We start from the raw sequence: 13,533 nt of genomic DNA, 5'->3' as shown, positions 1-13,533 counted from the left end.
TGCACAGTGGTATACCAGCAGGAGCATGCTTTAATATACTAATGAGCACATGCATAGGCTAGTCCAAGCAAGTACCGATCAGGTTTCCTAATATTTTATCAGGGAATTTTCCTGCCACATAACCAGAAACGAGCACCGTAGCAGACAAAGAGCCAAATTAACTTTGATGAGAAAAGCTTATCTCATTTCTGATTGCTAGGTTTTACCTTGGCTGCCATTGGATTTTTATCACCCACCTGCTAGCAGAGTTTGTAATGATATTTACATTGAATTTTATTTAAGCAATTGTTAATTAACAATGTTCCTTCTGATCCAAAACATGAATCAAAGATAATGGCATGTTGTGCAATAAGATGTATATCATAATACAAGGTACTGAAAAATTATAGGAAACAAAATAAGACAAGAGCAAATGCATTAGGGCAGTCCCACACACATATGGGAGAGTGATCCCCACATCTTCACCACCAGTAGGTGCTGTCTAATATAACTGTCTGTTCTGTATTCAAGATCTTAAGGAAATATGGAATTCCCAAGCCCAAATTTGACAAAAGCAAATACAGCAAAACTGGGAAGGAGCAGCATCCTGTAAAAGTTGTAAGCACCAAAAGACCAGTGGGCAAACCACCAACCAAAGACAAAGCTCTATTGAACAGTGTCAGGTAAAAGTTACTACAGCCAGCTCCTTTCTTATGTGTTTGTCTGTGGTGCTCTGTGTACAGTACACAAAATAAATCGTATCAATACAAATAAAGGTTCATGCTTTTTCTAAATAGTTTCTCTCTTTCTACTGCCATTAGGACTGCTTTAAGTGAAAAGAAACCAACCGTGAAACCAAAATCTCCAGAGAAGGGCAGACCAGATGAGAAGGACCCAGACAAATCTCCTACAAAGAAGCAAGAAAGTAGGTTGATGATAAACTGTGGATCTGAATGTTTATCCTATGAATCCATCCATCCATGATCATACACAGTAACACCGTTTTAATTGTGTCCTTCTATAGTTCCAGAGGAGAGATTTCTGACATTGGATGGTTTTCACCGCTTTGTAGTAGATCGGGCTAAGCAAGACATCCGAAGCATCTGGAGAGCTATCTTGGCCTGCGGATACGATCTTCATTATGAAAGGTTCTGATACGCCTTTCTGTTCATGAAAAAGTTATTTCTGTGTGCTTTAAATTAGGAGCATAGTAACTTGCCAGTGATTTCTGTATCAAAGCACAATTATACCCAAGAGATATAGAGGCAGTCCCAGGTCTGCACTGAAAATCACAATAGACCTGTCTATGACAACTTACTGCAGCCCCTCCGGCATTTTCCAGAACCCACAGATTGCCAGTCCATGCCTGGGCAGTCCCCAGGTTACATACGAGATAGGGTCTGTAGGTTTGTTCTTAAGTTAAATTTGTTTGCAAATTGAAACATATACATTTACTTATTAAATGCAACTTAGACAGATGTCTTAACATAGTATTTATTTTTACATTTCTGTGCTCTGCAGTAAACAACAAACACCCGAGGGGGTTGGGGCGGGTGGTTTATTAACAATGAATGGTAATAAAGGCCAAGCAAACCACAGTACATTACTGTAATAGCCTCCGTATGTAAGTTGAATGTTTGTAACACGAGGACTCCCTGTACACTGAAATACATGTGGCTGTATTGCAGGCTCTAGTTATGAACTTGTTATAGTAACACTTAATTAAACATGTTTAATATTCGTGAAACTGAAAACTTTGTTCTAATGCATTGAACTTTGCAACAGAACTTTGACCTAAGAATCACATCAACTCACATCACATCAACTAAAGGTGGCCATACACGGAGAGATCCGCTCGTTTGGCGACCCTATATGCACACCTTGAGGTGGGCAATATCGAGCTGATCCGATCGTGGGCCCTAGGGCCCAACGATCGGATTCTAACAAATGGTAAAGGGCGGTCGGATCGTGGGACCACATCAACGAACAGATGCGGCCACGATCCGAAGGGATTTTTAGTCCCATCCGATCGAGATAGATCTTGATCGGGAAAGCCCGTCGGGGCCCCATACACGGGCCAATAAGCTGCCGACTCGGTCTGTCGGCAGTTTTTATCAGCCCGTGTATGGCCACCTTAAGCCAAGGTTATTAGAAATCATTGTATGTATCATGTTATTAGCATGGGCATAACTACAGAGGAAGCAGACCCTGCAGCTGCAGGGAGGAGGCAGGAGGTAAAGGGGGCCCTAATTCATGTACAATTTCAACATATATTGGTTAAACCTCTGGATATTTTTGGAGTCCTAATATTAATTTGCTGTGGGGCCCAGTAACATCTAGTTACACCACTGGTTATAATAAATTCAGGATTTAAACTTCCATATATTATTTTATACAGTATTTAGTTATATATTACTAATCTGTTTAATAATTATATGTCAAAAGTTTTAGTCTCTGTTTGATTGCATTAGAACCAGACCATTAACTTGTTTCTTCATTATTATTGTTATTCCAGGTGTGCCTGCATCGATACAAGACATGCTCAAAAATCTAGCAGAAAATGGACCTTGGAAATGGATGTTGCTCTTGTTCAGTATATCAACCGCCTTTGCCGTCACCTTGCCATAACGCCAGCCCGACTACACCCCCATGAGGTTTATCTGGATCTTGCAGATACTGCTGACCCCAGAGTCTCTTGCCTGCTGAGTAGGTGTTTCTTAAAAGACGAGCCAGCTGTCTAAATACTGTGATAGTCTATATGAAAGATTATTTGAATAATTAACATGCATAGCCTTTACATTTTGAAATGTCTTGCTTTATTTAGATGTACCTATAGAAAGTCTACGCCTCCGATTTGCTCTTCTTCAGTCACTAAACACTACTCTAGAGACCTTTTTCCTGCCCCTAGTGGAGTTACGGCAAACGGACATGTACATGCACAGCATTGCATCCTTACTCCAGCTAGCTAAAGGTATGAAGACCCTCAGTGACATGACATAAATCATTCTAAATCCACTGTCAATAAATGCATGTGCTATTGAGCTACATATTAAATTAACAGTAACACCAATGGCAATAAATGTAGTGTTGCCCTCCACTGGTAAAACTGTTTGTTTCAGAAACACGACTATAGTTTATATAAACAAGCTGTACTATAGCTTTGGGGGGCAGCCATTCAAACACAGGATACACAGATACATTCTAAAGAATCCCAGTGTATACTACAGAGCTTATCTGTTATCTGCTTTGTATCATGTGCCTTTTCTCCCTTTTCAGCTTGAATGGCTGCCCCCATCGCTACACAGCAGCTTGTTTATATACCATAGTTGTGTTTTTGAAGCAAACACACCCATTTTGCCAATGCAGAACAACAGTACATTATATTTGCATTACTTTGAAACTTTCATTTTTAGGTGTTACTGTTCCTTTAACGAATGCCTTGTCAGTTGTATGTGCCCTCTCCCCTTTAGCAATATTGTGGCTTATTATTTATATAAAATATGTAATTAAGTTTCAAGTAATTACAATTGGTATCATTTGTATGGATTTAAATTATTATCATAATTTAAACCATCTAGATAAATGTACCTGCATGTCATTTTTTGGGGGGTTAAATCTAAATGTGATATTTATGAAGCATTGTAAGGCATGGACAAGAACCCTGGAATGACATAGCAGGGGTTCTCGCTGTGTATGATTTTGCTTTTTTACCATTTGTTTTAGGATTAATCTTTTATGATACAAAAGTGAGTGTGATGAACCAGGTATTAAACGCTACAGTGCAGAGGACAGCAGATCATGCAGCCCCAGAGATCACGCTGGACCCATTAGAAATTGTAGGAGGTCAGTAAAATCTTACCACACTTTGGGAACATAGGGGAAGGCAAAGCAATATTGATACGTTACTAGAATTCTCTGACCGTGTTGCAATAATGTGGATTTCCAAAAATGTGTAAGATAAATGCCAGGCAGTGCACAAGCAACGTTTAAGGCAGGGGTGTCCAACCTTTGGATTCCCTGGGCCACATTGGAAAAAGAAAAATTGCCTGGGGCCACACATGAAATACACAAACACTTTTGATTGGTAAAAGTAAAGAAAATACACAGAAAATAACTACAATACCAGTTGGATAACCAGATGGAGCTATACACTGGAATATGGGACACCTGGATATTAAATAGACTTATTATTATGACATTTCCTCAGGAGCGTTTTAAGCTGGGCCGCATTCATATCCATCCTGGGCCGTTGGACACCCCTGGTTTAAGGCAAATGGTGGACATTCCAAACACTGAGACATTTTTTACTGTCCTTAAATAACTTTTAAGTGAAGAAACAATCTTGTTTAAAAACTATGATTAGAGTATAAACCTATTATAGTCTAGCAGGTATGGGATCCATTTTCTGGAAACCAGAAAGCTCTGAATTATGGGAAGACTGTCTCCGATAGACTCAATTTTAAGCAAATAATGCTGCGAAAAAGTGCATTTCATAGTGGACAATCTGGTTTGTTTTGTTTTTTAAGACAAAAAAGATTTCCAAGCTTACAAACAAAAAAATTATGTTTTATTTTTTGTTCCTTCACTAACAGGAGAAATACGTATCTCAGAAAACTCGTACTTTTGCCAGGCAGCCCGACAGTTGGCGTGCATCCCTTCCTCACAACTGTGTGTCAAGTTAGCAAGTGGGGGGGACCCCACGTATGCGTTTAACATCCGCTTTACTGGAGAGGAGGTGCATGGCACAAGTGAGTTACCCATTCTGCAAATAAAGTTATCCCACGAGTATTTATGTATTAAATTAAAATTAAGTTATACAAAGGAAAAATCGGTGGTTTATGATAAATGGGTAATACATTAATGCATAATAGGAATTAGTGTTTCATTCTTACAGGATCATTCATTTGTAACCTTTCTTTTGCTGGTTTGCAGGTGGCTCATTCCGTCATTTTCTCTGGCAAGTGTGTAAAGAACTCCAGAGCTCCTCACTGTCCCTTCTGCTGCTCTGCCCCAGCTCTGCGGTTAATAAGAACAAGGTGCACACCCACCACTTTCACTGATTGTTTTCATAAGAAAAAGCTTTTTTTAGATGTTAGATTATTAGATGTTGCCATATGTATTTTCTGTTCAGTTTCCGTTTAAAGGGGTAGGTCAACTTTAAGGTAACTTTTAGTATGTTATAAAATGGCCAGTTCTAAGCAACCTTTCAGTTTGTCTTCATTACACTTCATTATCTATTATTTATAGTTTTTTAATTAATCGCCTTCTTCTGACTCTTTCCAGCTTTCAAATGGAGGTCAGTGACCCCATCTAAAAAAACAAATGCTCTTTAAGACTACACGTTTATTGTTATTGCTACTTTTTATTACTCACCTTTCTATTCAGGCTCTCTCCTATTCATATTCCTTTCTCTTATTCAAATCAATGCATGGTTGCTTGGATCATTTGGACCCTAGCAACTATACAAATTGCAAACTGGAAAGCTGCTGAAAATAAAAAGTTAAATAACTCAAAAACCACAAATAATAAAAAATGAAAACCAATTGCAAGTTGTCTCCAAATATTATTCTCTACTATGTCATACTAAAAGTTAATGTAAAAGTGAACAACCCCTTTAACACAACTTTGTTTTCTACCTTCAACGTAAACAAGAGAGAGTTATAAATCAAGATAAAAGATATGCCTATGTTTCAATACATTGTGGCAACACATACATGTTCTCATGTCTATACATATATTAAATACTCTGAAGACATTATAATGCCGCTGTTTTTCTTTCCACAGGGAAAATACCTTCTAACTCCCAGTCCCATAACATATGCAGAAGAGCAGTTGCTCCATTTCTTTGGCCAGCTGCTGGGTATAGCTATTAGAGCCGATGTTCCACTTCCTCTGGATCTGCTTCCCTGCTTCTGGAAGATGCTCATAGGAGAACCTTTGGACCCTGAAACTGATCTATATGAAGCAGATATACTCACCCACAACTACATTAAGAAGTTTGAAAATGTAAATTAACTCTAATTCTATTGTAAACTACCAAAAAAATGCACTTTTACTTTTTTGCTTGTATTCGTTAAAGGGATCCTGTCATCGGAAAACATGTTTTTTCAAAACGCATCAGTTGATAGTTCTACTCCAGCAGAATTCTGCACTGAAATCCATTTCTCAAAAGAGCAAACAGATTTTTTTATATTCAATTTTGAAATCTGACATTGGACTAGACATTTTGTCAATTTCCCAGCTGCCCCTGGTCATGTGACTTGTGCCTACACTTTAGGAGAGAAATGCTTTCTGGCAGGCTGCTGTTTTTCCTTCTCAATGTAACTGAATGTGTCTCAGTGGGACATGGGTTTTTACTATTGAGTGTTGTTCTTAGATCTACCAGGCAGCTGTTATCTTGTGTTAGGGAGCTGTTATCTGATTACCTTCCCATTGTTCTTTTGTTTGGCTGCTGGGGGGGAAGGGAGGGGGTGATATCACTCCAACTTGCAGGACTGCAGTAAAGAGTGATTGAAGTTTATCAGAGCACAAGTCACATGACTTGGGGCAGCTGGGAAATTGTATATGTCTAGCCCCATGTCAGATTTCAAAATTGAATATAAAAAAATCTGTTTGCTCTTTTGAGAAATGGATTTCAGTGCAGAATTCTGCTGGATCAGCACTACTAACTGATTCATTTTGAAAAAAAGTTTTTTTCCCATGACAGTATCCCTTTAAAAAAGGAAATTTTTTTGTGTTGGCAGTGGCTACACAAAACCACATTATAATATAGTAGCATGATTATGTCAAACCTTTTAATTAAAGAGCGAGTTTTGTCTGTGCTAATAATTGTTCCCTTGCTATATAGGTAAATGATGAGGCAGAGCTGGAAACTCTTTGTGCTGAAATTGCCTCTCAGCATCTTCCAACTGAAAGTCCAGATTCTCCTTATAAACCAGCCTGCAATTTTACATACGTGACAATGACTGGAGAAGAAGTGGAACTGTGCCCTAAGGGAAGACACATTTCTGTAGTGTGAGTGCAAAGATCTTTTTCTTGTTATCCTGATTGATGAGAAGTTGGGTAAATAAAGAATTAGGCCTTTTTAGGTTTACTATATGTTAAAGGAGTAGATCACCTTTAGGGCAGAGATAGATGAGAAGATTCAGGGAGATTTAGTCACCCGGCGACAAATCTCCTCTTCTTCGGGCGACTAATGTCCCCGAACTGCCTCCCCGGCGAGAGCTTAATTTTCCAAAGTCGCCCAGAGTTGCCTCACGAGGCAACGTCGCCCGAAGAAGAGGCGATTTGTTGCCAGGCGACTAATCTCCCCAAATATAATAAGCATTTTTCTATGAACATATGGCAAGATAATATTTTTTCCCCCGAAAAGTAAAATAATGTGCATTAACAAATTGTAGGGGCCTATTTATCATGCTGGATAAACCTATTTATTTAATGTAAAATAAATGGTGGGGAAATGGGAAATTTATCAAGTCCTGATTTTTTGTGAATAACCCTATATTTTTACTTTCCACAACAAAACCAATTGTCTCCTGTTCTCAGTCATTGCTCCTCTCTTACTGTCCCACTGCTACTGACTGATTTCTATCTTTATCCCCACATATCTGTTTCATTTGGAGCTGCTACTCTGCCAGTGCTGCTCACATTCTCTTTTTACTTGTGTTTATCTGATTATGTAGCTGGGAAAACAAAGATATATATGCGATGGGAATCCGTAACCTTCGCATGCATGAGTTGAAGAACCAGGAGTGTATGAGTGCAGTAAGAGCTGGTCTGGGCTCCATCATTCCTCTGCAGCTCCTCACCACTCTGTCTTCTCTTGAGATGGAGCTAAGGACCTGTGGCCTACCGTATATTAATTTGGAATTCTTAAAGGTATAGTAGCACAAGGGGGCCTGATTTTTAAGCTTTATGTTGTTCCTGGGTTAATTGTTCTATTTAGAGCTAATCTCATTCATTATTTTTTTCATCGGAAATGACAACTTTGCCTAAAACTGGCCAACAAATGTTTCAGGGAACCACAGGTAAATTGATCATTGAAAGACTAGTTAGTATGTAGAACGATGAATCAGCATGAAGGCTGCCATTTTGGAATTATGATCCTTCGTAAGGAATATTGTCTGGCAGACTGGCCAATCGTGTGCTTCAGGAACAGGAATTCTTGGAAATTAAATTAGTCCTTAATCCAGATGCACCTTGGATTAGGGAAGAGTTGCAAGAGTAATAATACAGTTGGTAAAAGAAATGGTTTTGGTCTCCCACTGATAGCAATTACATAGTAACATAGTAACATAGTAAGTAAGGTTGAAAAAAGACACATGTCCATCGAGTTCAACCTTTTTTTTTTTTTTTTATTAACTACCTATCTGCCAGTTGATCCAGAGGAAGGCAAAAAACCCATCTGAAGCCTCTCCAATTTGCCTTAGAGGGGGAAAAATTCCTTCCTGACTCCAAAATGGCAATCGGACTAGTCCCTGGATCAACTTGGACTATGAGCTATTTCCCATAACCCTGTATTCCCTCACTTGCTAAAAAGCTATCCAACCCCTTCTTAAAGCTATCTAATGTATCAGCCTGTACAACTGATTCAGGGAGAGAATTCCACATCTTCACAGCTCTCACTGTAAAAAAACCCTTCCGAATATTTAGGCGGAACCTCTTTTCTTCTAATCGGAATGGGTGACCTCGTGTCAGCTGGAAGGACCTACTGGTAAATAAAGCATTAGAGAGATTATTATATGATCCCCTTATATATTTATACAAAGTCATCATATCACCCCTTAAGCGCCTCTTCTCCAGCGTGAACATCTCCAATTCGGCCAGTCTTTCCTCATAGCTAAGATTTTCAATACCTTTTACCAGCTTAGTTGCCCTTCTCTGTACCCTCTCTAATACAATAATGTCCTGTTTGAGTGATGGAGACCAAAACTGTACGGCATATTCTAGATGGGGCCTTACAAGTGCTCTATACAGTGGAAGAATGACCCCCTCCTCCCTTGACTCTATGCCCCTTTTAATACAGCTCAAGACCTTATTTGCCCTTGATGCTGCCGACTGGCATTGCTTGCTACAGCCAAGTTTATCATCTACAAGGACTCCAAGGTCCTTTTCCATAATGGATTTGCCTAGTGCAGTCCCATTAAGGGTATAAGTGGCTTGGATATTTTTACATCCCAGGTGCATTAATGAACAAGTTAAATAAAAGTGTACCCAATACTGAGCCCTGGGGGACCCCACTAAGAACCTTACTCCAAGTAGAGAATGTCCCATTAACAACCACCCTCTGTACCCGATCCTGTAGCCAGTTTCCTATCCACGTGCAAACGACTTCATTAAGCCCAACAGACCTTAGTTTAGAAAGCAGTCTTTTGTGGGGCACAGTATCTAACGCTTTGGCAAAATCCAAATAGATCACATCTACTGCCCCCCCACTATCCAGAATCTTACTTACCACATCATAAAATGCAATCAAATTCGTCTGACATGACCTATCCTTCATAAAGCCATGCTGATTGTTGTTCAAAATGCCATTCATTAGGACAAAATTTTGAATGTGATCCCTTAACAAGCCTTCAAATAATTTGCCCACCACAGATGTCAAGCTTACTGGCCTATAATTGCCAGGCTGAGATCGTAATCCCTTTTTAAATATTGGAATAACATCAGCTTTTCTCCAATCCATAGGCACCATACCAGATGACAGTGAATCTGAGAAAATCAGAAATAAGGGCTGGTCTAAAACTGAATTACAATTCATATTTATTTCAACTCTTTTAGATCATTCATCTATCAGCTGAACCAATCATATGTGTAGGCCAGTGCAAGGAATTACCTATAATGCAGCAGTAAGGATATACTAGTAATAAAAGAACATGGTGCATCTTGGGTTTTACGTATCCCTGCACATAGTGGTCAAATTAATCATTAATTAATTAGTCATTTGTAGAACTACAGTATATGATACAGCTAAATGTTCAAAGATTTTGGTCAAACATTGACACTTGTTTCCAGTGTGGTTGTTCTCTATATCTCAGTTTGCTCATATTGTGTTTGCTGTGTTGCTCATATCTGTAAAAAATCTGTAGTATCACCGCCTTTAATTTCCTTTCCATATTCCTCGACAGGCTCACACCATGTATCAAGTGGGTCTGATGGAGACAGACCAGCACATTGAGTATTTTTGGTCTGCCTTAGAAATGTTCACTCAGGAAGAACTTTGCAAATTCATAAAATTCGCCTGCAATCAGGAACGCATTCCCTTTACATGCCCATGTAAAGATGGTGGGCCGGACACAGCTCATGTCCCACCTTATCCTATGAAAATAGCACCACCTGATGGAGCAACAGGTAAAGAACTGGCCCTGACACTGGATATTATGGAAAATAATTGCATACGGAGTAAAGGAATGGCTTCCTAAATATTTTCATGTAGTGTTTCCAGAACTTGACATTAAGGAGGCCAATATAATGCCTAGAATTGCTGTGTCCCAATAGTCAGGTTTGATGTTTGGACTATTTTTTCTCAATTTCTCAACAAATAAACCCTTATTCCTTTCCAGGCTCTCCAGACTCCAGGTACATCCGAGTGGAGACATGTATGTTCATGATCAAACTTCCACAATACTCCTCTCTAGAGATGATGTTGGAGAAACTGAGATACGCCATTCACTACAGGGAAGACCCACTCAGCGGCTGATTTCTACCTTTCCAGCAGAAGAGAAAAGGAAAGTCCAGATGCAGCTCAGCTGGGACCCTTCATTGCTCATAAACAGAAATCATTACTTAGCCACATGGGCAGAACTTGGAGAAATCCTATCCAGTTTTTTTTTTTTGTTCCCCTTTGGTTTTTGTTTTGCCCGCACACTTATCTTTTGTATTTGTCAAGTCTTTGGTGGGTTACTTGCCTTGTCTGTGAATTGTTTGTAGAGTACATGTAGTATTGGTTGGTTGTGTGATGATGAGCACCCTTTACATGCTGAAGGAGAACCCGGCATCTAAGAGTTTACTAAGTAATTACTCTGGCTGGGGAACAAAGGACTGTGGGGAAGAATGGGGTTCATGTATATAGGATTACATCTTTCAGTATACATATAAATTATTTCCAGAGATGTAATACACTGGATAAAGAGCTGTGAAGATAATTGTTATATTTTTATTTGAATTGTTACAAAAGAGAATAATGATTAATTTATGAGGGTTGTTAAAAGCACTGGATTGTGTTGATTTCAGACACTCCCATATTTCCATCAGCTCAAAGGAATTCCTAAAGAACTTGCTACTGACTTTTCTCACTATTTAGGAAGACATTGATGAGATGCACATTTTTGTAAAGAAAAGTATTTTATTTTTTATTTTTTGGTTTTGTTCTCAGATTTACTGTTCAGCTCAGTCATTCATTCAGGCTGTATTGGGTCCAGTAGATAGAGAAATGCATTTTTTTTGCCAGCAGAATTCACTGAAGAACTTGAATTTGTGGCCTTACATTGACGATTGTATGGTGTTGCTCACACAAGTAAATGGCCGATGTGCTGTATCCACATCAAGGGCTCTGAGCATAAACACTATGATGTGGATCATTTATGGCAACTCTTGTGCAGACAGGTATGGGAAGCAGCCCAGGAGCTAAGTGGTACACAGTCCATTTCTGTGACTAGCCAGAACACTCAGAGTAGAGGAGGAATGTCAACTTGCTGCAAAGTAAATCAAGTGGCATCTTGGTGGTCTATGATTGCCATAGTTCCTATGCTTTTATTCCTCTGATACTTACAATTCTACACTAGCCATTCTATTCTCAACATTTCCTAACACCCATCCACATAACCTTTGAAGATACAATTGCAGAGAGAACGTTTGCAAAATCAATTGATAATTCCATTGGGATGGGACCATTGACTCAGACTGCAATCTCAGTCCGTCAGTTCCAGCAAAGAGGGTGCGCGTGCATGCAACACAAATCAAACCAATAACCAAATGAAAACGTAGCGACGTTACACATAACCAGAGATGTTCTGCATCACAATCTGTCATGGGAATGTCTGCAGATGGGCCAAGTGGAAGTGTGAGGCTTTAAAATTAAGAATTGCCTGTAGCGTCGCATTTGCTTTGCAGTGAATGCAGCTTTTTGCAATGGATAGGTTTTGATTGGCTACAGGTACAAGACAAACTTCTTCTCAAGTGGTAATAATTGTGATCCACATGTCTATTGGCTCATGGGTCCTAACTGGTACATCTTGTTTCCAGCACAGCAATATTTGCTTCTTGTTATCCCAAGACCCAGAATCCAAACAGCAATATGCTTCAGGACATTTAAAATGTGTTCCATGAGAACCTGACACGCCGCAAAGACATTATCAAAGGCCTGCAGGTAATAAGTCATAAGAAATTAGCTTTTTTAGCATTAGCAATGTCTTCTTTAAGGACTTTCTCCTGTGTCCTTCTGCTAAATGCATTAGCACGAGTGGCTTCAGTAAATGTCCTATCAAGCCACCGTGTAGGATTCCTTCTGTGAAGGCCTGTTGCTGATTGGTCGGCTTGTGAGCTGCTGTGTAGGACAGGATGTAACAAACTGCAGGTATCGAGAAAAGGGCAAACTACCCATGGATATGCTTGCTGCCAATCCCTTTTACTTTGTGTACTATTTTACCTGCACATCAATAAGCTTGCTCTGAAAACACATCTGATGTTGTTTCTTTGATGATTTTTGTATTTTGTTTGAAGGCTACCCAGGTAAAATGTGTGTTAGGACATAGGAATTCAAGTCTCCATGCAATGGAACAAACTGCTGCCTCTGCATTGTGATGTTGGAGAGAAGTGCGCTCCCTTGTATTTTAATATTTCTCTTCTGAGGGAACGAGTGGGGAACAAACAGATATGAAATGAGGACTCACTAGTTAGGAATTCTTGGCAGCTCGGCATCAATTTGATTTTTTTTTTTGTAGAAAAATCCCGTTTCCTGTGTTGGCAATGTCCTAAAACTGATTTTATTTCAACTGAAAATATTTCTGGGAAATGTTTGTTTATTGCAAAAGCCGCCAGAGGTGCCGGACATGGTGTGCTTCTTTTAGCTTTTAGCAGCCTTCTAGGGGGCGCCTATTCTCTAATTTGCCAAAGGCTTTGAGTCTTGTTGAGAGTGGCTACCAAAAACTGCAGAGACATAAGGCTTTGAGTCTTGTTAGAGAGGCTACCAAACTGCAGAGACATGAGGCTTTCAGTCTGTTAGAGAGGCTACCAAAACTTCAGAGACACAAGGCTTTCGCTGCCTGGTTAATAAATGGCGCCCGGAGGAAAAGGCGCCGCAGGAGAACCACATATAGCCCCTTTAGTCAATTGGTTAAGAGCAACATATCTACATTTTGGCCCTAAAAGTGTGCTGTACAGTTGATGTATATTTATTACAGTTATCCATAGTTGCTTTAAACTAAACCTTTTACTCAATGCAGTTTCTCTTGTCTGTATTGGTATTTAACACACTGCTGTGTAAATGAAGCGAACTAAATAAGGACAAATGTGTCACAAGAAAAAGAATTAAAAAAAAAATTGATTTGAATGTCA

At 39.3% G+C, this 13,533-nt stretch overlaps 1 protein-coding gene across 3 annotated transcripts in view; it reads left to right on the top strand.

Annotated features, from left to right (window-relative positions):
• hectd4.L (HECT domain containing E3 ubiquitin protein ligase 4 L homeolog) overlaps nt 1-13,533 on the top strand; it is a 105,339-nt gene extending 91,806 nt beyond the window's left edge. For 2 of the 3 annotated variants that reach the window (XM_018263582.2, XM_018263569.2), the window contains exons 64-76: nt 511-662; nt 801-904; nt 1,004-1,127; nt 2,495-2,685; nt 2,804-2,950; nt 3,703-3,822; nt 4,572-4,727; nt 4,912-5,015; nt 5,764-5,985; nt 6,827-6,993; nt 7,662-7,857; nt 10,107-10,329; nt 10,542-13,533. In XM_018263582.2, the coding sequence (XP_018119071.1) occupies nt 511-662; nt 801-904; nt 1,004-1,127; nt 2,495-2,685; nt 2,804-2,950; nt 3,703-3,822; nt 4,572-4,727; nt 4,912-5,015; nt 5,764-5,985; nt 6,827-6,993; nt 7,662-7,857; nt 10,107-10,329; nt 10,542-10,678 (2,043 nt within the window). In that variant the 3' untranslated portion in view covers nt 10,679-13,533. The remainder of the gene's footprint in view (nt 1-510; nt 663-800; nt 905-1,003; nt 1,128-2,494; nt 2,686-2,803; nt 2,951-3,702; nt 3,823-4,571; nt 4,728-4,911; nt 5,016-5,763; nt 5,986-6,826; nt 6,994-7,661; nt 7,858-10,106; nt 10,330-10,541) is intronic. The other variant, XR_001935798.2, reaches the window with a different exon arrangement.

This window comes from Xenopus laevis, chromosome 1L, assembly GCF_017654675.1.
Source record: "Xenopus laevis strain J_2021 chromosome 1L, Xenopus_laevis_v10.1, whole genome shotgun sequence".
In the NCBI taxonomy this organism is placed as follows: Eukaryota; Metazoa; Chordata; class Amphibia; order Anura; family Pipidae; genus Xenopus; species Xenopus laevis.
The sequence above is the reverse complement of the archived record's forward strand: the minus strand, read 5'-3'. Positions and strand labels throughout refer to the sequence as shown.